The sequence below is a fragment of the Xenopus laevis genome, chromosome 3L, assembly GCF_017654675.1.
Source record: "Xenopus laevis strain J_2021 chromosome 3L, Xenopus_laevis_v10.1, whole genome shotgun sequence".
NCBI lineage: Eukaryota > Metazoa > Chordata > Amphibia > Anura > Pipidae > Xenopus > Xenopus laevis.
Window position 1 is genome coordinate 147,474,317 of NC_054375.1, and position 24,287 is coordinate 147,498,603.

General features: G+C 41.4%; 1 protein-coding gene across 3 annotated transcripts in view; it reads left to right on the forward strand.

The window, feature by feature from the left end:
• LOC108710155 (cAMP-specific 3',5'-cyclic phosphodiesterase 4D) overlaps positions 1-23,928 on the forward strand; it is a 204,027-nt gene extending 180,099 nt beyond the window's left edge. For all 3 annotated transcript variants that reach the window (XM_018251305.2, XM_018251306.2, XM_041587225.1), the window contains 8 exons: positions 7,911-8,089; positions 9,246-9,344; positions 12,747-12,911; positions 17,450-17,549; positions 17,936-18,090; positions 19,682-19,804; positions 20,489-20,671; positions 21,603-23,928. In XM_018251305.2, the coding sequence (XP_018106794.1) occupies positions 7,911-8,089; positions 9,246-9,344; positions 12,747-12,911; positions 17,450-17,549; positions 17,936-18,090; positions 19,682-19,804; positions 20,489-20,671; positions 21,603-21,992 (1,394 nt within the window). In that variant the 3' untranslated portion in view covers positions 21,993-23,928. The remainder of the gene's footprint in view (positions 1-7,910; positions 8,090-9,245; positions 9,345-12,746; positions 12,912-17,449; positions 17,550-17,935; positions 18,091-19,681; positions 19,805-20,488; positions 20,672-21,602) is intronic.
• Positions 23,929-24,287: the final 359 nt, after the last annotated feature.

Consider the following 24,287-nt stretch of genomic DNA (forward strand, 5'->3'; position numbering starts at 1 on the left):
CCCCTGCAGTGTAACTTCAACTTTGTGACTGATGCTTGAACATTATCCTGAAGAATTTGTTGATATTGGGTTGAATTCATCAGACCCTCGACTTTAACAAGGGCCCCAGTAGTCCCTGAACTAGTCACACAGCCCCACAGCATGATGGGACCTCCACCAAATGTGACAGTAGGTAGCAGGTGTTTTTCTTGGAATGCTGTGTTCTTCTTCCGCCATACAAAGTGCTTTTTGTTATGTCCAAATAACTCAATTTTTGTCTCATCAGTCCAAAGCTCTTTGTTCCAAAATGACTGTGGTCTAAATGAGCTTTTGAATACAACAAGCGACTCTATTTGTGGCGTGAGTGCAGAAAAGGCTTCTTTCTCATCCCCCTGCCATACAGATGTTCTTTGTGCAAATTGTGCTGAATTGTAGAACGATGTACAGATACACCATCTGCAGCAAGATGTTCTTGCAGGTCTTTGGAGGTGATCTTTGGGTTGTCTGTAACCATTCTCACAAACCTCCGCATATGTCACTCCTGTATTTTTCTTGGCCTGCCAGACCTGGGTTTTACAGCAACTGTGCCTGTGGCCTTCCATTTCCTGATTCCATTCCTTACAGTTGAAACTGACAGTTTAAACCTCTGAGATAGCTTTTTGTAGCCTTCCCCTAAACCACAATACTGAACAATCTTTGTTTTTATATCTTTTGAGAGTTGTTTGAGGATCCCATGTTGTCACTGTTCTGAAGAGAGTCAAACAGAAGCACAACTTGCAATTGGTCTCCTTAAATACCTTTTCTCATGATTGGAGACATCTGCCTATGAAGTTCAAGGCTTAACGAGCTAATCCAACCAATTTGCTGTTGCCAGTAATCAGTATTGAGCAGTTACAAGCATTCAAATTATCAAAATTACAAGTGTACCCAAATTTTTGCACAGCCAGTTTTTCACATTTGATTTAATTTCATACAACTGAATACTGCTTCACTAAAAATCTTTGTTCAGAAAACACCCCAGATGTCCCTGGGAAATCAAAGACATACCACGGTTATCTTTTTTGTTGAAAGTGGAGTCAATTATTATGCAGGCTCAGAGGGGTTCCCAAACTTTTTCATACGACTGTATATTGGATCTAACTGTCAATCAACTCCTGCATAAAGAGAGAATGAAGAGAAACAGATGCTGAGAGAGGAATAATAAAGATAAACTTGATTATTTCAGAAACGCTGCAAAATTTTTATAAAAGTTTCTTATTTCAGTATGCTGAAGCTTATGTAAAATTATCATGTTCACGATAGTTCCGCTTTAATGATAATAAAGGCCCACTAACAGGCTTGGGATTATAGAAGAAGTAAAATGGAGGTCCATTTCATATGTAGTGAATGGGTTAATCCCCTGCCAAAATCAACTTGCAGGGAGCCTAAGCGATTGCTCCCCGGGTTCTAGCGTCTCACAGCGTCATTCTGCTGCTACATAAATCTCACTGTTATCTCCTTATCTCATTATGGGTCACATAGGGAGAGTAGAGTGTAACTGTGATTTTAATGATAGAAATGGTATTGTAGGAAGGCAGTGGTAGGGGAATGTGGGCTTTGATTCTGTGCGAGGCTTTGTATGGAGGCAACTAACCCCTTCATTAAAAGATGTCCAACAGAGCAGCCTGAGCGCTGCCACACTGCAGGCCACATAATGATTGGAGGGTATAATGCGCATAGCAAATTGGCTGTAGGCGCGGGGAACAAGAAGGGAAAGTGCTGCAAAGCTAATGGGACACCATCACCAACCCAAAAAATATGTTGACATTTTATATTAGCTTCAACATACTGAAATAAGAAACTTTCTAAATACAATCAATTAAATATTCTGTACCGTTTCTGAAATAATCAAGTTTATGTTCACTATTCCTCTCTCGGCATCTGTTTCTCGTCATTCTTCGTTCAGCAGTTGGGTGTCACATGAATGATCCAATATAACTAATAGGGTGCCTAGAAGATGTATTAGAGCTCACTCAGACATCATCATGTCTCTCTACATGCAGAATTTGTGCAAAGGGCAGTTATTTTGTTTGTACTGGAATCAGTTATTTGAGTGATCTCTAATACATCTGCTCCCCCCCCCCCCACTGTCCAGCATCTTACTTACCTCATCATATAAATTAAGGTATCAAATTAGTGTGACATGACCTATCCTTCATAAAGCCATGCTGATTGCTGCTCATAATGCCATTCACTAGGACAACATTTTGAATGTGATCCCGTAACAAGCCTTCAAATAATTTGCCCACCGCAGATGTCAGACTTACAGGCCTATAATTGCCAGGCTGAGATCGTAATCCCTTTTTAAATATTGGAATGACATCAGCTTTTCTCCAGTCCAGAGGTACCATACCAGATGAAAGTGGATCTGAGAAAATCAGAAAAAAGGGCTGGTCTAAAACTGAACTAAGCTTTCTTAGAACCCGGGGATGTATGCCATCAGGCCCATGATTGATTGTATTTAGAAAGTTTCTTACTCCTGTATGAGGAAGCTTATATTAAATTTTCATTTTCGTGATAGTTCCCCTTTAATGACCACTTCCTATTTTCCATCCTGTACATCATCATTCCTGATGGAGCTGCTGACCATGACCGCACACACAGCTAGCACTCTATTGGTGTACAGAATAACACCGTTTCCTTTGGTCAAAAAACCCATCAATGCTGCCGATTGGTCGCTAATAAAAGTTGTGTTTATTGCTTCCAGTGAAGAGGAAATGAGAAGATAAATGAGAAGCCTGAACTCACTTGCTCTGCAGACTGGAAACTGATTGGGGGATCTAGTTTGCATATTAATGAAGCACAGTGTGTAGGGGTGGCTGTGCTCTCTGTACAGGGAACAGACAGGAACAAACAAAAATTCCATCAAAAACAATTTCATCTACAATTAACTTTAAATGCAGTGGAAATGTGGAATGACTGTATATTGTTGAAGGAAAACTATCCCCCCAAACAATGTAGGTCTCTATAAAAAGATATTGCATAAAACAGCTCATGTGTAAAACCCTGCTTCATGTAAATAAGCCATTTTCATAATAATACACTTTTTAGTAGTATGTGCCATTGGGTAAACATAAATAGAAAATTGCCATTTTAAAAAATAAGGGCCGCCCCCTGGGATCGTAGGATTCACGGTGCACACATACAAACCAACAAACTATACATGTTAGGTCACATGAGCCAATGAACAGACAGTTGTGTCTTTTGCTTCCACACTTCTTCCTGTTACAGTTAGAGCTGCAGTATTTCTGGTCAGGTGATCTCTGAGGCAGCACTCAGACCGTCACAAAATGGTGGCTCAAGGCAAGAGATGTAAAAGGGCAAGATTTACTTAAATATATAGACCTGTTTGGTAAGATTCTTTAATATGCCACTTAATATGATATAAACTATCTGTTGCTCAAATGTTCATTTTGGGGGTATAGTTTTCCTTTAAGTTATTTATAATGACAATTTCTTTCATTAGGCAGAAGGTGGGGTAAAGTCTGTTGCATTTCTGGGCCTCACATCAAATTAATTTTAGGGCCCCCAACATATACAGAGGTTGTCCTGTTTTACCAGTATGTGTGGAAATTGCTCTTTATTTGGGACTCTTAGGGCCCCTATACCTCCTGGGCCCCCCTGCAGCTTCTCTGTAGTTACGCCCCTGGGTGGAGTTGCTCTTTATGGACAATTTTCCTTTACTCTACATGCAAAGTGGAGACTGTTATGCAATTCTCAGACTTACAAGGATTTTACAATTTTGCGCAGTGTGTATTAATAAACCTGTGACGTGGGGGTGATGCAGATCCCTCTCCCTCGTATTTATGGCTGCCTTTCCTCGATGCATATTTTGTTTTCCCTTAAAAAAGCCCCTTCCGTGGGAAAGTCATCTGGAGGCCCGGCTCTTGCTGGAATTGCTGAATGTTTTTGTTTTGCTGTAATTTCTATTCTGAAATAGCTTTGCACATTATGGGGCAGATTTACTGAAGTGGCTAACGCTATCGACTTTTTGCCAGAAATCACATCCGCAGGGACATCGCTAATTTACTAACAGGCGCAGATGACCAGGCCCGGATTTGTGGCGAGGCCACATAGGCCTAGGGCGGCAAAAAATTATGGGGACCTATACGTCCCCGTTCAATAGCGCCATTTGCAGGCGCTTACCCGCCCTATTCGAATTGACCTAAGCGTAAGATCCCTAGCGACTTTTCGCTAGGCCTAAACAAACGCTAGCAAATCTTCGCTATGAAAATGCTCGCACTGAAGAAGTTTCGCTAGCGAAAAGTCGCCTGCATTTGGCGCCCAGGACGCAACTTTGCATTTTAGTGATTAGCGTAGTGGTAACGAATTTGCGCCTGGCGAAGTGTACGAAGCTGTAGCTGGAGACAATTCGCCCTTCAGTAAATCTGCGCCTATGTCCTTGTGTGTTAACATTACACCTCAGTAGTCTAAGGGTAGAACTACACAAACGTTTTCTGCGTCATCCAATGCGCTGCGGCAAAACGGATGCGTCAAATCGCATGCAACGAAAATAATGTAAAAGATAGAAATGTCGGATGGTGTCGCAGCGTTGATCTGACATGACACAATTTTGTCTGTCTGCATCCGACAGTCGTGTCGCGTCGGATCAATGCTGCGGCACCATCCGACAATGCACTCACCTTGTTTTCGCCGCATGCGATTTGACGTGTTGGATCGCGTCGAAAACTTTTGTGTAGTTCTACCCTTAGGCAATTAGCAATTGGTTTGTTTGAATTTGTGTGCTCTACAGCTCTCAGGCTGGGAATTTTAATTGCTACCTGATTGCTATGAATTGGTTCCCCTAGAAACCAAGCAGCAGTATGGAAGCCAGAATGGAAGATCAATAGGAGGCAAAATAAGACGGCCAATGAAATGAAAGCATTACTGTCAAATTGCCTCCTATTTGTCAACCAAATTTAGTTTCAGGCTGGACGTAGGCAGAATAGGAAACCGTACAAAAAATAGCAACGACTCGTTGAAAATCGGCTTAAAGGGGTTCTTCACCTTTAAATGGACTTTTAGTGTGATGTAGAGTGATATTCTGAGACAATTTGCAATTGGTTTTCATTTTTTATTATTGGGTTTCATTATTTTATTTGGGAGTAATTAAGTGTTTTATTCAGCGATTCTCCAGTTCGCAATTTAAGCAATCTGGTTGCTAGGGTCCAAATTCCCCTAGCAACCATGCATTGATTTGAATAAGAGACTGGAATATGAATGGGAGAGGCCTGAATAAAAGGATGACAAATAAAAAGGAGCAATAACAATACATTTGTAGCCTTACAGAGAATTTTTTTTCTAGATGGGATCAGTGACCCCCTTTTGAAAGCTGAAAAAGGTGAGAAGAAAATGGCAAATAATTGAAAAACTATAAAAAATAAATAATAAAGATCAATTGATAAGTTGTTTAGAACTGGCCGTTCTATAACATACTAAAAGTTAACTGAAAGGTGAACCACCCCTTTAAAACAGGCTAAGCACTTTTGCAATGTACATACAATGTCTTATTTTTTGTTTATTCTGAGATATTAGCAATTTTAGTCAGGCTTGGCTCAGCTATTTTTAAAGGGGTAGTTCACCTTTAAATTAACTTTTAATGTATTATAGAATAACCAATCATTCTAAGCAAATTTTCAATTGGCTTTCATTATTTTTAATTATTTGCCTTCGTCTTCTGACTCTTTCCGGCTTTCAGATGGGGGTCACTGACCCCATCTCAAAACCAATGCTGTGTAAGGCTACAAATGTATTGTTATTGCTACTTTTTATTACTTTTATATTCAGGCCTCTCCTATTCATAATTCCAGTGTCTTATTCAAATCAGTGCATGGTTGCTAGGGGAACTGGCAACCATGTTGCTGAAACTGCAAACTGGAGAGCTGCTGAATAAAAAGGTAAATAACCCAAAAAAACCACAAATAAAAAAAAAAAAGAAAACCAATTGCAAATTGTCTCAGACTATCCCTCTCTACATCATACTAAAGGTTAATTTAAAGGTAAAACCCCAATAGTGTGAGCTCCCTATCTATAATTATCCAGTTAACCCTTGGGTTGCTAACTCCCAGCTGATCCACGTGATCCACCTGAATACAGTGACAGGTTCTCCTACAATAGAAAATAATAAACTGATTTAAAACCAAATTGTGATGTAATTTGGCTCCACCTGAATAGATGGTTCAACGCTGATTATAATCCCTTCCATTGCATTTAATAAAAAGCGTCCAGTCTTGGCAAATATGCTGCTCTATATCATGCACTTTGCACAATTTGGAAAACATTTAATTTGCTGCCATCTTGTTCTGGTGTCTTTTTTCAATATAAGAAGTAGGGATGCACCGAATCGACTATTTTGGATTCGACCGAACCCCTGAATCCTTGGCAAAAGATTCGGGCGAATACCGAACCCAAATCTTAATTTGCATATGCAAATTAGGAGTGGGAAAAGGAAAACTTTTTTTACTTCCTTGTTTTGTGACAAAAAGTCATGTGATTTCCCTCCCTGCCGCTAATTTGCATATGCACATTAGGATTCGGTTTGGCCGGGCAGAAGGATTCGGCCGAATCTGAATCCTGCTGAAAAAGGCCGAATCCTGAACCGAATCCTGGATTTGGTGCATCCCTACTAAGAAGAAAGGATACATACATGGGGTAGCTGGACGAATGGTTGGGCCCTACTATATGAAAAGGTAGAGATATGTTACCCAACATTTTAAATAGATGTTTTAGGCATTGCACTATTGACAGATGGGGATCCCCTCTGTTTAATCTGTAACATCAAAGCTCCTACCTGGGATTTGAGGGTAGATGTGTCCCTCTAGGTGCTCCCTATTTCTGAAATGAATACGACCAGGTTTAATATGTAACGCATGGTATTTAGAGGCTGCTCAGATGGACTTTTAAAGCTTTTGACCCTCTGGTCTGCACCATTAAAGGAGGCACAAAACAAGACCAGTTCTCGTCCTGTTATTTTCTCGTGTGCTGTATCGCAAAGTCTCCTAGTGTCTGGCAGTTCTTAAAGCAATATGATGAACAACATGATGATGGAGTCATGTATCAGCGCTGGGCCACAGTGTATGCTGTCTCAGGGACGCTTTAGTGGAGCAAGCCATACCCTGACGTAGAGTCCTGAATTGGGTCGGCGACCTGCGGAAAACCCACTAAGAGGTCGGTTTCAGGCAAAAAGTCGCCAATTCCTTGGCCGTGCAGTCCCGACTGGGTACACAACAAAGGTGTGGGCTTGATCCCTCCCACCCACCCTTTGCAGGTCAAATTGCGGGTTTGGGTTGTGGGCAGGCCTGGACTGGCAATCTGTGGGTTCTGGCAAATGCCAGAGTGGCTGCTATAAGGACATAGAAAGTCAGTATTTAGTGGGCTGGTGGGGGCTGTTTGGGCCTCTGTGTATTTGAAATGCCAGGTCCTATTTTGATTCTCAGTCCAGACCTGGTTGTGGGCACGGATTTCAAAAAATGGACCCGTGCAGGACTCTACCCTGACGCATGCCTTTGGATATACAGGTACGGGACCTGTTATCCAGAAATGCATGGGAACTTGGGTTTTCTGGATAAGGAATCTTTCCATGATTTGGATCCCCATACCTTAAAAAAAAGTATTTAAACTTTAAATAAACCCAATAGGCTGGTTTTGCTTCCAATAAGGATTAATTATATCTTAGTTACAAGTTACTGTTTTATTATTACAGAGATAAAGGAAATCATTTTTAAAAACTGTAATTATGTGGTTATAATGGAGTCTATGGGAGATGGCAACCTGTCGGAGCATTCTGGAAAATGGGTTTGCGGATAACAGATCCCATACCTGTATTCTCCTTCTGGGCAGAATGATGAACATATGGTTGCCTAACACACTGTGCTATGGAATGTGTCTTACAGATAAGCAGAATGAAGTGGATATCCCTTCCCCAACACAGAAGGAGAGAGAGAAGAAGAAAAAGCAGCAGCCCATGTGCCAAATCAGCGGTGTCAAAAAGTTAATGCACAGCTCGAGCTTAACCCACTCTACCGTCCCACAGTTCGGAGTAAAAACCGACCAGGAGGAAGCTCTCGGCAAGGTAAAAGAATTTCAACTTGGCTTTCATCTGTAGAATGTAGAGATCTTAGGGTGGAATGTGAGAATAAAGCTGGGCACGTTAAGATACGCTCGTTTCACAAGCTGAAGTGTATGAGTGGCCAACTCGGGCCGATGTTCTTCATCATGTATCAAGAAGACAGTGTAGGCAAGCTGATCTGGTCCTCATCCAATGGCATTTACTAACCTGCCAATTTGTCTGATTTTTTCTTGGTGGAAAGATCCCATACATGGACCAATAAGCTTCAGACTTGGTTTGGAAGGGCCAAGTTGGCAGCTTTTATTGTCCTGTGTATGGCCAAAAAATATCAGTAAAGAGAGCAATATGGTAGGTACATATAAATTAGCACTGTTGAGTGAAACAAAAGTGTAGGTATTACATGCAAGTAAAGCATTTAAGGGCAGATTTATCAAGGTTCAAAACCAGTGTCGGACTGGCCCGGAGGAACACTGGGAAAAAACCTGGTGGGCCCTGACCCTTAATGGGCCCTTGCCAGACCAGACCCCTCTCCCGATCAGATTGTACAAAAAAAAGGTTTTTTTTAGGTGCCGCGCAGCGCCATTCACGCAAGTACCCCGAGCGGCGTCTTCATGCATGAGAGCTCGGTGCGTCACAGTAGGGGGGCGGGGGGAGCCCTGGACAGTATTCCCAGTGGGCCCCTGGCCCCCCAGTCCGACCCTGGTCAAAACTGTCAGATTTGACTAGGGAGTTATTCAAAATCAAAGTTTTATCATACTCTGGCCCTTTAAGAACTCGAATTTGATTATTCGCCACCTAAAACCTGCCGAATTGCTGGGAGAGGTCCAGCGATCAATCCGGAGTTGTTTGCAGCCTTCCTGACATTGGAATTGACCCGAAAAACTCTAATTGAATTTGATTCAAGTTTTTGGGTCAATTCCATAAATCCGAGTTTGAAAAATTAGATTTTATTAATACATTTCGATTTTTTAAAAACTCAAATGAATTTGAAATAAATTCGACCTTTGATAAATGTACCTCTAAACGTTTCAATAATATTTATAAAATATATCAAGGTTTGTAGGTGTAACTTATATTATGTCTTTGTGCCTGTAAGAACTGATACCTAAACCCACAGCAGTGCCGTCATGTTTCCTTCTCTTTGTCTCTTGCACCTTAGGAACTGGACAATTTAAACAAGTGGGGCCTTAACATATTCAGAGTAGCGGAATATTCCAATAATCGGCCACTTAGCTGTACAATGTACACTGTATTTCAGGTAAGGATCTGCTTTGTGAATCTAACAGTGGATTGTCACTAACTAACTGAACTCCTCATTATTTCATGGTGCCACATATTTTATAATGATCAATAACAGATGCCATTTGGGTTTTCTGGGGGAGTATATGGTAGAAATTGTTCAAAATAGATTGCCCAGTAATCCAAGTAAATATTTTATATGCTTCCACTGGAGGCGCTGTTTCACTACAGTCTATGGCTGTGATTTCACATATAGCGCACATTTGGGTGATTGAAAATCATATACTGTATGTCTGACTTGTTTTTTAAGAATGTTTTGTTATTTCATTGCTTTAACCTGAATACAATAATGTATCATTGGAGCAGGAGATTCCTACAGACAGCACATTGCAGTAGAGTGGTCGAGCTGAAATTAATTTTGGGCTTTCCCGGCAGAATTGCTAATATGGGCCACTCACGTTCTGTTTTTATTAAACCATAAATAGGGAGCTGTGCAGGGATTGGTTGAGTTTAACAGAGGGGACAATTCAGCTGCTAAACTGGATCCCTGTGCTACTCCCTGCTGGTCTTCAACAGTATGGGGCAGATTTATTAAGCATCTCATTTTTTCATGGTCAAAACTGTAAAATTCGACTAGAGAATTATCCAAACTCGATTTGAGTTTTTTTAAGAAATTAAATTTGATTTTCGAGATTTATCAAACTCTGGCCCTTAAAAAATTCAAATTTGACTATTCGGCACCTAAATCCTGACGAATTACTGTATAAGTCAACGGGAGAGGTCCAGTGACCACATTGGAGATGTTTGTAGCCTTCCTTCCGAATTTGGTCGAATTTGAATCTAATTTGATTCCAGTTTTCAGGTCGGTAAAATTCATCCGAGTTTTACAAATTTGATGAATTAACCCCCCCCCCAGTCAATTTTGAATACATTCAAATTTAGGGGACTTTAAAAAAACTCACATGAATTCGAAATTCGACCCTTGATAAATGTGCTTTTAAGCGTGTGGTCTTCTAACAACACTATGCGTGTGATCTCTCATAGCCATTCTGATCACTCAGGAGAAAGGGAAAGGAAAATAATGAGCAGACACAGAAGAGCAAAAACAGAAATAAAGTTAGAGAAGGAGAATAGAAGAATAGAGAAGGAAAAAGGAGAGTGAGAACAAAAGACAATAGGGAAAAATGAAAGTATGGAGGTAGAGAGAAAAAGCAAATGGGGAAAGAAAATTGATAAATAAAGGCATCATTTAAAGAGAATAGTGAGAAATTAATAGGGTAGAGAAAAGGAGATATCAGGAGATTATTCTGGATGGAAGGGGGATACAAACTGGGAGAGCAGGATGAGAAGAGGAAGAGAAAAGTGGGAAAGGAGAAAATAAGAAGAAAAGGGAAGAGGAGGGAGAGTGAAAAGTGAGAAAGAAAGGATAGAAATAGTAAAGTATGACTGGCAAATAACAAATATTAAAAAGCCCCTATGCAATATTTTAGTTAGAAATAAGTTCCAGTTTTTTGCACCCCTGATAAAAGTGCTATTTCAGGCAAGACAGCAAAAGAAGAAAGTGTGAGCAAAGGAGAAGTCTCTATTAAACACTAGTCAAGAGCCACACAGAGAACTAACCAGAAATAACAACTTTTTCCAATTACTTTACAGTTTCTATTTGTGACCGTTTTTCTAATATTGAAGTGTAAAGTGTCTTTTTTCAACTTCTAAAGCAGCTCTGGCAGGGAGGGTCGCCGACCCCCCCTCAACTGTTCTAAATTGATACATTTAATGGATACGTTTCTAATCTTTGTCCCTGCTGAGCAGAATCCCTGGGTTTCATTCTAGCTGTTAGAATTGATATAATAGTTACTAATACTACAGAGATGCTGCTGAGAAATGGATCAACTAAATGTTGCAAAATTGTAACAGTTCAGAATCTGCACCTGAATTACTGAGCTGCCAGACTCAAACACCAGAGACACAAACATTTAACCTTAAACTTAGACTTTGGAAAAACAGTAAAAAAATAAATAATGGAAAGTAATTGAAAAAAGTCTTAATTTCTGGGGAACAATCTGAAAACAATTAAACTGAAAAAAAGTGTTTGGAAGGTGAACAAGCCCTTTAACAAAGGAACATGTGTTTATAGAAATGCGACTGTTGTGTATTTAAGTTATAATTAGTCAGAATTATGGGTCATAGACTTTGGGGAACATACAGAAGAATGCGGTAGCTTTACTGGAGAGGGACGGCAGCCTTTTGGAACCCACTCGTATTATTTGTTGTACAGCAGAAAACCAAACTGAACTGAAACAGGCAACGTACAACATTTCTTCATGTTTCTTTTGGAGAACTTTCAGGGAAAGTTTCCGGAGTGGCTTCCCAGTAGCAACAAATAGCCTGAGTTCAGCACAAGCTGTAACCTCTGATCTCTGGCAGCCCATGAATAATGTACAATGTAAACAGGGAGGCCTAGCAACAGAAATCCTAGCTGTAACACTACACCGCAAACACAGGCGCCGTGCGTCACTCAGTGTACAACATGAGAGGTAACAGGTTAACTAGGGCTTAGGCTCACTAAGTATTTACGTCAGCACGTGTCTGCTATTCATTTTACACACTTTGTAGCAGATTAATCAAGGGTCCAATTGCAAATTCAAATTTTTAATTTTTTGAGCCATTTTATGTCAATTTCGACTAAGGAATTGTTCCAATTCGGTTCGAGTTTTTTTTATAAAAATTTTGATTTATCCTACACAGGCCCTTTAAGAACTCAAATTCGATTATTCGCCACCTAAAACCTACCAAATTGCTGTTTCAGTCAATGGGAGACGTCCTGGGATCAATTTGGAGTTGTTTGCAGCCTTCCTGACACGAGTTTACGGGATGTGCGGGCCGACCCGAAACCCACGGGTTTGGGCTGACTCCTGCACAAAATCTTCGGGTCACGGGCGGGTGCAGGTTGAGCTCTTCTCCTGCTCTCCCCCACCGCGATCTAGCACTGCCGGCTTCCAGCTCTGAAATTTATAGACTTCCGCCTGCCCCTTTTGTGACGTCACTGCGGGGCGGGTCTATAAAAAGAGGAAAGGAGCAGGCTCGGGCTGGGTGCAGTTTGGAAGGGAGCTGGTTAGGGTCAAGAAATTCTCAACCCGCATCACTAGGGTCGATCCTATTCACCCAAGTTAATAATAAATTAATAAATTTCGATTAGTCGGATTTTGAGTTCATGGGAGTTTATTAAAACTCACTTGAATTTGAAATTAGACCTTTGCTAAATGTGCCTCTTTATATCAGGCCAAGGGACACTTATAGGCTTAATGCAGTTATTTCTGACAAGGGGGTTTCTATGGTTTTTCTAGGTCGGCACAGGGAGGGATTTGCCGAACTCACTGTGTTATTGTGTGACTGATTAACTGTGTCCCCTTTGTCTGCTCAGGAGAGAGAATTACTGAAAACCTTCAAGATCCCAGTAGACACCTTAATGACGTACATGATGACCTTGGAAGATCACTACCACGCCGACGTCGCTTACCACAACAGCCTACACGCAGCCGACGTCACGCAGTCCACGCACGTCCTCCTCTCCACACCGGCGTTAGAAGTGAGAAACACGTATATGTATTTATGCTTTCACTTGTGAGAATCAGCCCCCAGTTTGGGTAGCGCATTTTCAGATTTGTGTATAGAACAACTTTATTTGTTACAGAGCTAAAATACAAACCAACACAGAACAGTGGCTGAAGCCTCCCATTCTTAAGGTGGCCATACACGGAGAGATCCACTCGTTGGCGACATCGCCAAACAAGCAGATCTATCCCCGATATGCCCACCTTGAGGTGGGCAATATCGGGCTGATCCGATCGTGGGCCCTAGGGCCCAACGATCGGATCCTAACGGTCGCTTTATGGGCGGTCGGATCACGGGACCGCGTCAACGCACAGATGCAGCCGCGTTCCGACGGGATTTTTAGTCCCATCCGATCGAGATCTGGCCGACTTTCGGCCAGATCTCGATTGGGGAAGCCCGTCGGGGGGCCCCATACACGGGCCAATAAGCTGCCGACTCTGTCTGTCGGCAGCTTTTATCGGCGCGTGTATGGCCACCTTAAGCCAGGAACAGTAACATCAAAAGATAAAAGTTTTGTTTTCGGGTAGTGACACAATGGGAGATTTTTTAAAAGCGAGTTTTGGCGACAAATCGTTTGTTTTGTCTTGCCATAGAGAAAAATGGAAATTGCCAGCTACTACACAATCGCCTGTAGTCCCAAAATACACAGAGACCCTTTTTGCATCCCTCCCAACATTTTGGAAATAAAAAGAGGGACAAAAAATGTCGCCCCAATTTTTGTGGCCACACCCCCTAATTACCATGTTCATTTTACAAGATTTGGAAGGTTATGAAAGTTTGAACATATTTCTGTGTTTTTTTTCAGTTGTTACAGTTTTGTTAATGAAGGTGAATTGCCCTCTAACTTTTTCCAAGGGACCTGTTATCTTATATTGTTACAATTACTTATTTGCTTATCTCAAAATTGTTACAAAAGTATCTTATCTGCTGCTGTGGCTGTTCTGGGCTCTCTGCCAAAAGCCAATTAAGTTAGAAACTTTGTTTCTTTTTCTGGTTGTTCAGTGAAGAGAAAAACTGGATTTTTCAGTACAAATAAGGGACTGCGGGTTGAGTTGTCAGTAGAGGGACTGCCCCTCTGAAAACGGGACAGTTGGGAGGTAAGCTTTTTGGAGTGATTTATCAGAAATAGGGATGCACTGAATCCATTATTTTGGATTTGGCCGAAACCCACGAATCCTTTGCGAAAGAATCGGCCGAATACTGAACCTAATCCTGATTTTTACTTCCTTGTTTTGTGACAAAAAGTCACTCCGTTTCCCTTCCTGCTCCTAATTTGCATATGCAAATTTGGTTCAGCTGAGCAGAAGGATTCACCCGAAGCCTGCTGAAAAAGGCCGAATCCTGGGCTAATCTCGAACCGAATCCTGCATTCGGTGCATCCCTAATCAGAAATAGCGTGGCTATTCAGAAGTAGTGAGAACCTGTGCTAGCAAAACACACAAGGAGATTAGTAGCAGAGATAGTAGACAAATTCTTGTGTGCGCGGCATGTCGTAAGTATGTGAGAACGTATGGACGTAATTTCTATGGCAGCAATTTCGCATCCTTTGTACCAGCGACCACCTTCACTTATCATTCGCACGCGAAGACACACACAATAGTCGTGCGACAATACGCCCTGTGACACAGATAGGCTCATTGATCTTGTGGTGCACTATGGGATGCAAATTGCTCAAAGCCAAAGTTACCTGAAATCTTCGCTTGCATAAAGACGATCGCATTGTCCCTGAAACTAACTTTTTAAAATTGCGGGCAAAAAGATCTGCTGTGTGCCACTACCCTTAAGCCGGCCATAGACGTTCAGATATAATCATACCGATCCTTGATTTGTACGATTTTTGGGCCGTGTGTGGAGAGTCCCAACATTTTTCGTGAGATGGCGATCGGTCGTTCAGTTGATCGGACAGGTTAGAAAATATTTGTCGGCTGCAGATAATTTCTTTGCGTGTCTTGCCGATCTGACGATATCAGAGGGAGACTGTCACCAGCTTTTGTCAGACATAAACTTTCGTAGGATTGCTGTCAGGGGCAGAACATCGTCTGATCTGTTCTTTTATTACTTTATTTGATCTTAATGGTTAGTGGCAGGTCTGGAGATGGAGACGTCCGTTCGTTCATCTGATATTGCTGGTAGGGATTCACCGAATTCAGGATTCGGTTCGGGATTCGGCCTTTTTCAGCAGGATTCGGCCAAATCCTTCTGCCCGGCCGAACCGAATCCTAATTTGAAAGATTCAGCTGAATACTGAACCGAATCGGAATCCTAATTTGCATATGCAAATTAGGGGTGGGAGGGGAATTGCGTGATTTTTTGTCAAAACAAGGAAGTAAAAAATGTTTCCCATTCCTAATTTGCATATGCAAATTAGGATTTGGTTAGTTATTTGGAGGAATCTTTCGTGCAGGATTCGGGATTTTGGCCGAATCTAAAAAAGTGGATTCAGTGCATCTATAATTGCAGGTAAATCTGCACGTTTATGGCCACCTTTAAAGTAATACAACTATAATGCAGTGTTGCCCTGCACTGGTAAAACTGGTGTGTTTGCTTCAGAAACACTACTATAGTTTATATAAACAAGCTGCTGTGTAGCCATGGGGCAGCCATTCAAGCACAGGATACACAGTAGATAACAGATAAGTACTACTATAGTTTATATAAACAAGCTGCCGTGTAGCCATGGGGGCAGCCATTCAAGCACAGGATACACAGTAGATAACAGATAAGTACTACTATAGTTTATATAAACAAGCTGCTGTGTAGCCATGGGGGCAGCCATTCAAGCACAGGATACACAGTAGATAACAGATAAGTACTACTATAGTTTATATAAACAAGCTGCTGTGTAGCCATGGGGGCAGCCATTCAAGCACAGGATACACAGTAGATAACAGATAAGTACTACTATAGTTTATATAAACAAGCTGCTGTGTAGCAATGGGGGCAGCCATTCAAAGGAGAAAAGGCTCAGGCTACACAGCAGATAAGCTCTGTAGAACATAATGGTGTTATCTGTTATCCACTATTTAACATGTGCAATATAGACTTTTTTTTAAAAAATCTACCATTGCTACACAGCAGCTTGTTTATATGAACTATAGTAGTGTTTCTGAAGCAAACACATCAGTTTTACCAGTGCAGGGCAACACTGCATTATATTTGTATTACTTTAAAACACTTTAATTTTTTGGTGTTACTGCTTCTTTAAACGTGTCCATTGCAGAGTGCGTAAGATTTACAGCTGTAAATGAATGGCCATATATCTGATACACAATGCTGAGGGAATGGCCTCCGTTACACTTTAGCAGAAAGTATTGTTAGCACAGTGTAGCCTAGTATTTGTTCTTTGATAGGAAAGACTTCACCACTGAAGCTGGCCGAGAGTGGAAGGCTCCAACTACTGACTCAAACAGTTATGCTGTCTGTTTTTGGTTTTTTTTTCAATTGTTTTGCGTTTACAAGACCGGGGAAATGGCTTCAAAAATTGCCCGTTTTGGTACACTTTTAAATGGTGCAGGTGTCAGGGTCTGTTCAAGAAAAAAGATGTAATATAAATAACCCTTAATCTTTTATACGGCAGGGATCTATTTTTAAGCTTTGCTTACCCTTTACAGTTGTGCAGTTTACAGCAAGCATTGCTTTTGGCTAAACATTCCTAATTCAAGAACAGTGTAACTGACGCATTATACATAAATACGCATCTTTCTTCCCGACACGTTTATTTCAACAAACAAAGTTCTCCCGGAGCTCAGTCTGAATGCAGCATAAACATATTGCTGATATGATAAGGCTTGAGAGTTGCAGCAATGGGGAATTCCATGGGGAGCGTGACCCAAGATATAATGCATGCCAACGTGCAGAACAGCCCATAAGCTTGAGCTTGCTTCAGGACAGGGGCTACTTCAGTGCTGGTTCATGGCATACACAATGCAGGGTAATTTTTAAAGGGCAAGTAAAGCCATACAATGTCATTCTAAGCAACTTTCAAGTATACAACTAGGAAATGCTACATTTACCTATAGACATGCAAAGCAGGTGGTCAGGGATGAATGAAATTGAACAAATGTCCTTTATTTAAAGGGTGTCATTTCTGTTATAAAGACGCTCTCTCTGTTTGTTTAGGATAGCAGCTGCCATATTAGCTTGGTGAGACATCACTTCCTGCCTGAGTCTCTCCCTGCTCACTCATAGCTCTGGGCTCAGATTACAGCAGAGAGGGGAGGAGGGAAAAGGGATGGGGGCATGCTCAAGCCCGTGCCCTGGAGATTTAAGCTGAAAACAGGAAGTCTGATACAGAAGCCCACGAGTACACAATAGAAGGAAAGAAATGCTGTGTTTCTTTTGACAGAGGACTCGGAGCAGCATTACTTTATGAGGGTTTACTGGTGTATTTATATAGACATTTCTGATAATTCTTACTTAATATTAGCCTTTCCTTCTCCTTTAAGGCTCACACTATATGCCGGGTGTATAACAGAGGCGTCCTTTCCTCTCTCTCTTCTCTCTCCCTGCCAGGCGGTGTTTACAGACTTGGAGATTTTGGCTGCATTATTTGCAGCTGCGATTCATGACGTAGACCATCCTGGTGTTTCCAATCAGTTCCTTATTAATACAAGTAAGTGGAAACACACTCTTCTGTTCTTAAAGCGCCCGGGTCCCCCCCCCCATGCCACTGTGAAATCGGCAGAAACGAGAGGGGGCGCAGACAGGCTCCAAGAAAGAACATCTGTTCTATAATGACACAAGCTGGCAGCCAATAGGGATTTATTCGAATGTTTTTTTCCCCATCTTGTTTCCTCTCTTAGTGGCTTTTTATTAACTTTAAATCACATTGTGGGGGCTCCTGAATTTTCGGAGAAGTGTTTATGAGACTTGTAAAGAAAGACTTGTAATAAGAGGATGTAGAACACTTGGCCTGGTTAGCGCATAGCCATTTAATAGCGTATCACTGCTCCCGGCGCACATAAGGTTAAATGCCGCCTGCTTTTCTTTTGCTGGCAGATTCTGAGCTGGCGTTAATGTACAATGATGAATCTGTGTTGGAGAATCACCATTTAGCCGTGGGCTTTAAACTGCTGCAGGAAGAGAACTGTGATATTTTCCAGAACCTCACCAAAAGGCAGAGGCAGACGATGAGAAAGATGGTGATTGACATGGTAAGGGGTTTCTTTTCCTGGGATGTGTTGTGTTATTAGTATCACAATGTTGGGACACAGTCTGTGTGTAACATTATCAAGGCTATGGACCCTTCTTCAAAGATGGAAGTCTCTGTTCCCAGTTTTCCATGCTACCTTCTCCCATGTTCCGTCCTTCTGTCTTTCTGCTTAAAGGAAAAACAAACCCCTTATTAACCCCCAGCCTAGCTGCTACCCCAGGCAAATGCCCCTAACTTTTTACTTACCCCTTGGTGCAGATTCAGGGATCGCAGTTCACAGCAGCCATCTTCCGCATCTTCGATAATCTGAGAATGAGACGGTGGAGCGGTGCATACGCAGTTGGAACAATTTTGCAATTTTTATGAAAACTGGGCATGCACTGAAATTGCCGAAGAGCCGGAAGAAGACATGAAGACCCGTGTTCTTGTCTTCTTCCGGCTCTGTGGCAATTTCAGTGCATGCCCAGTTTTCGAAACAAACGCGAAATTCCTCAAACTGCGTATGCGCCGCTCCGTCGGTCTCATTGTCAGATTGCGATACCTGAATCTGCACCAAGGGGTAAGTAAAAAGTTAGGGGCATTTGCACGGGGTAGCAGCTAGGCTGGGGAGCAGGGTCTATGTGGGGGTAGGGTTTTTTTTAAGGGGTTTGTTTCTCCTTTAATACTGTATTTATTTTCCTCTCTACCTTGACTAAAATATGCCCTTTGTAGTCTTTAAATGGATTCTGTCATGTTTTTATGGTTTACTTTTTATTTCTAAATTGCACTCTTTACATTGCAAATAATTCACTCTACCGTTTCAAATGTTATTCTTGAAACAACAAATGTATTTGTTTTTATTTGTTTTCTCTGCCTGGCCGTGAGGGACTGTGCGTTCGCGCCTATTCGCTTGGGTGCTATTCTCATGTCTACCACCAGGTGGGGCAATGCAAACACGACCACCTGGGAAATGGACATCATGTCTAGCCCCATGCCAAATTTCAAAATTAATTATAAAAAGATCTGTTTTAGAAATTAGATTTCAGTGCAGAATTCTGCTGGAGCAGCAACATTAACTGATGTGTTTTCCTATGACAGTGTCCCTTTAAGTTTCTTCTATCAAAGATGGAAGACTCTCTGTCCAATTTCCCATACACCCTTCTCCCCAGTTAAGTCCTGTCCCACTTCTCCAGGCCTCATTAATCTATACAACAACAAACATCACTGCAAAATCAAAGTTTTAAGGCATGAAAAGGGTTCAATCCCACCCCCATGGAGCTCCAGAGCAGCGTGTGACTGAATTCATGTTGCGAGCACTGTGCTCTGTTGCACTTACTCCAATAAGGGGATTGTGCCGGGCTACAGAAAGTTACACCAAGCAAGTCCTCTTTTTAAAGTGTTAATTGGGTTTAAAATTGTAGCAGCCAGGGGTACTGTTTTCCGAGCCTAACAGTTAAGAGGCTAGAATCACTAGAGTGTCTAACAACTTGCCACCCCTCAATTATTTTACCTTTCTTTCCCTTTAAGATATTCAGATAACATACAGATGTATCAGTAGGAAACATGAAAACGTGTGTTTTATTTATTGATTGCTTTGTCTTCTCTCATTTTAGGTTCTGGCCACTGACATGTCCAAACACATGAGTTTGTTAGCAGACCTGAAGACTATGGTGGAGACTAAGAAAGTCACCAGTTCTGGAGTTCTTTTGCTGGATAATTACACCGATAGGATACAGGTTGGCAACAGAATTCTATGGTCAGGCAGGGGTATTATGCTTGGACCACCAAGGATGTTCCCTTGTACTGATACCTAAGAGCAGGGATCCCCAAACTTTTTCACCCTTGAGCCACATTCAAATGTAAGAAGGGTTGGGGAGCAACATAAGCATGAAAATAGTTCCTGAGGATGCCAACATAGGGCTGTGATTGGCTATTTGGTAGCCCCTATGTGGACTGGCAGCCTACAGAAAGCTCCATTTGGCAATACAACTGTTTTTTATGCAACCAAAAGTTTCCTCCAAGCCTGGAATTCAAAAATAAGCACCTGCTTTGAGGCCACTGGGAGCAACATCCAAGGGGTTGGGGAGCAACATGTTGCTCATGAGCTACTGGTTGGGGTTTATACAGCTCTGGCCAATAGAGGAAGATCTTGTGTCTCCAATTTGCCTCGCCTGTTCTTTGCACCACACCATTTACCATACCATACACATACTTCTTTCATTTGCATTATATTCTTCTCTGAATTTTTTTACTGTATATTAGAATATTATAAATTGTGTTCAGTGCCTTGAGCCCTTTCAAGCTGTAGAGCAACATACCAGTACCCAGCATTCCACAGAAGTATATCTCTAGGCGCACATCTCTTTTTACATGTTTCACTTTTTAACAAGCGTGTTATTTTACTTTCTTTATTATGGTAGGTCCTTCGGAACATGGTGCACTGTGCCGATCTGAGCAACCCAACCAAGCCGCTGGAGCTTTATCGTCAGTGGACCGACCGCATTCTGGAAGAGTTTTTCAGACAGGGGGACAAAGAAAGAGAGAGAGGAATGGAGATCAGCCCTATGTGTGATAAGCACACAGCATCTGTGGAGAAATCCCAGGTAGGAGGAAAATAAAGTGTTGAAAGGTCCAAGCCAAATATTTTTAGGTGTTTAGTAGTTTTGATGTGTGACCCTTGTCTCACAGAAGTGGGTGATTACCAGCTTTATGGGCGACAGCGGTGGCTAATGGCTACCTGCCCACAGGGTGCACAATTAAAATGGAAGTTGGCCTCTGTAAGGGAGAAATAGAGAAGATCAGAGCACAAAAAAGGAAATAGGAAGTGGACATCTACTGCCTATTGGGTTGGCAGAATAATTTAGATTGGATCCTGCTTGTGACCTTGGGCTAGTCACTTCTCTCAATGTGCCACAGACACCAGTACGCTCTAGAGATCAGAGGTTCATGTGTATGGCGCAACATACTGTAAATAAGTATATATAGTAGTGATGTGCAGGCCCGCCTGATACCCGGGTCGGGAGGGTTCGGGCCAACCTCTCACTCTTCCTCGTGGGTGCCGGACGGGTGCTGGTTGAGCTTTTCTCCTCCTCTTCCTGCCCCCCACCATCAAATGCCGGCTTCCAGGTTCATCTTTTAAAGACGCTGCGCTCGTTTTCGCCCCGCCCCTTTTGTGACATCATTGGCGGGGCAGGTCAGCACGGGTCTATAAAAGCAACCCGGAAGTCTGATGCAGGCGGGTGCATGCTAAGGGAGGGCGGGTTAGACTCGGGGAAATCCCGACCCGCACATCACTAATATATAGTAATAACCTCTGCCCTTACTAGATCATTATGTCTTGAGGATGAGTCTGGGAGTGATACTCCAGAAATCATCCTGTTCAGTATTTCACAATTGACATGGAGGTGTTCAATGTTTATCTACAGAAGCTGATATTGTTCCATAGCCGCTTAGAAAATCAGTGCATGTTATATATATATATATATACTTTCAGGTGACACATTCTTATGCATCTCCATTGTTGTTACATGGCAGGTGGGTTTTATCGATTACATTGTCCACCCGCTTTGGGAGACCTGGGCAGACCTCGTTCATCCGGACGCTCAAGATATCTTGGATACTTTAGAGGACAACAGAGACTGGTACCAAGGCATGATTCCACAGAGCCCCTCTCCGCCGCCCGACGACCCAGACAAGGATGAGGAGGCCTGCATCGAGAAGTTTCAGTTTGAGCTGACTTTGGAGGAGGAAGCGGAAGATTCCGACAAGGACAGGAACAGTGGTGTCGAAGAAGAGGATGGTAACTGTTTGCATGAAGCGCCTGAAATCCGAGAGCCAGAAGACGAGTTTATGACAATGCATGAAGGACAAGCAGAACAAACAGATGTCTACTCAGACAACATATCACCAGTAGAAGATTCATGAACTTTGTTCAAACAATAATTTTAAATATTATATATTATCACTAAAAAAAAGAAACTATTTTACACAAGATCAAAAATGTGGTTTATTTCCTATTTATTTTTTGTTTTTTTTATTTCTAATTTTTTTTTTGTATTCTCAAGGGGAACAAACACAATTACTGTAGATTCAGATACTTTTGCACAGAATAGGAGTTTGTTGCCATAAGAAAGTTACAACACACTCTAGAAAAAAAACTGTAACTTATTATCATTTTTTAGTATTTTATTTCATTTGCCTTTTTTTTTTTTTTTCTTCTTCACCTTCCAACGGATGCAACCAGGAGAAAAACCCAGTCCATTTCTATTTTTTGCCGCTTGGTTTAATAAGCCATTTTTTTCTTTTTTCCAAAAGAAAATGTATTGACTGTAGATTTTTTTCTAAGTTTTTCCGTTTCTTTTGGACACGTAGAACATTGGCCATGCAAAAAGAAAAAAAAAAATTTGCTCATGCCACCAAGCTGTTTCAACGCCTTCGGATAGTCTAAAGGGGAGAAGCAGTCGGAAAATGACAGTGGAAAGGGTGTGCCTTTTATATAAATATACATAGTTCTGTCTGATTCTGTGTGATAAACGGAGCTTCTGGGTCAACAGTGAACAGCTTCAACCTTCTCTTGTCACTGAGATGTGTATACAGAGGATATTGGAGCCGACAAACCAATACCTTATGGAATTCGCAATTTCCTGCCTGAAAGGAGTGTCGTACATTTCAACCCCTATTTACTAGCGACACTGTCACGAAAAAAAAAAAAATCAACAGTATCCAGCAAAGACACTTTTTTTGGTTTAAAAAAAAAAAAAGTAATATTTTATTTGTCTATATCTCTTGACATAGATATATAATATATATATATTTTCTAAATGCTCTTACGTTATTGCTCATCTCTTGTAATGGAGTCAGCATTAATGCCATAGTTTTACTAAGGGAGTCCGGTGGGAAACGAATGGAAATATTAACGTAGAAGCCACTTGCAGTTCATCTAAAAGTCTTCCTCGATTTACTTTTCTTTCATTTGCACATTCTGGCAATACACGAGCATAAAGAGCAGGCTTCTAGGGAGGAGGAAAATAGAACACTTTGATTTTTCACCAGCAAATTCAGTTTTTTTCTTTTCTTTTCACATGTGTTCGTTTCTTGTTGGTAAACGTTCGTGCCCCGTGTCCGTAAGATGCTCATATTAGATGAACTGTCTGGTACCCCAGTGTTTAGTCATTGAGTCTGACTGTATGTTGTGATTTTATATTCATATATAAGAAAATATACACTTTGGCTGTTTGATGGAAAACCCCACAGGAACAAAAATGGGAATTCATGGGGCAGAGTTATCGACATTCAAAATTGCAAGGTTTTTTTTAATTTATGCTGATTTATGGAAAAACACTGCACCCCACAATTGCAATCAATCTGACAAATTATAATTTCATTGAAAATAATTTTCAGCTTTTAGGTGACAAATTTTGAGTTTTAGTCTTTTGCGTTTAAAGAAACTCAAATTTGCAATTTTTGCCTCCAAAAAACCCTCCTCGGTGGTGAGAACTCTAATTTGAATGTTGATAAATCGGCCCAAATTAATTCACAATAGACTATATATATATATAGTTATATATATTTCCTGTTTTGAACCCATGATGAGTTGCCTGTGCTTATTTGTGCAGATATGCCAACTTAATCCACATCATTGATCATCCTTTGTTACTTGGGTATTGAGAAGAATAAGGTTGTGCAAATGCCAGGGCAGGATTTTGATCTTGCTAGAAAAGGTCAACAGCACCTGTCCAATTGTGGTGGCAAAAGATAGAAATACGGTAGAGAGATGTATACCTGACTTAAAGAGCATGTAAAATCTAAAAAGAATAAGGCTAGAAATGCTGTATTTTATATACTTAACATAAACATGAACTTACTGCACCACAAGCCTAAACAAACAAATAATTTATGCTTTCAAAGTTGGCTACAGGGGGTCACCATCTTGTAACTTTGTTATACATCTTTGCAAGACTAAGACTGTGCACATGCTCAGTTTGGTCTGGGCTGCTTAGGGATCGTCATAAACAAAGCTGCTTGAGTTCTGCATGGCTGGGAAGTAAGGCGGGGGCTCCCTCTGCTGTTCATAAGTATGATTGTTTCCCTGCTCAGCAGTTAGGGACCATCTGACAATTCCTATCCACAACAGTAAATTAAGGGAACATTTCACTGCATACAGTCCTGCATACAGGGAGGATGTTTGCAACCTTACATTCTGATGACTAGGACTCTGTT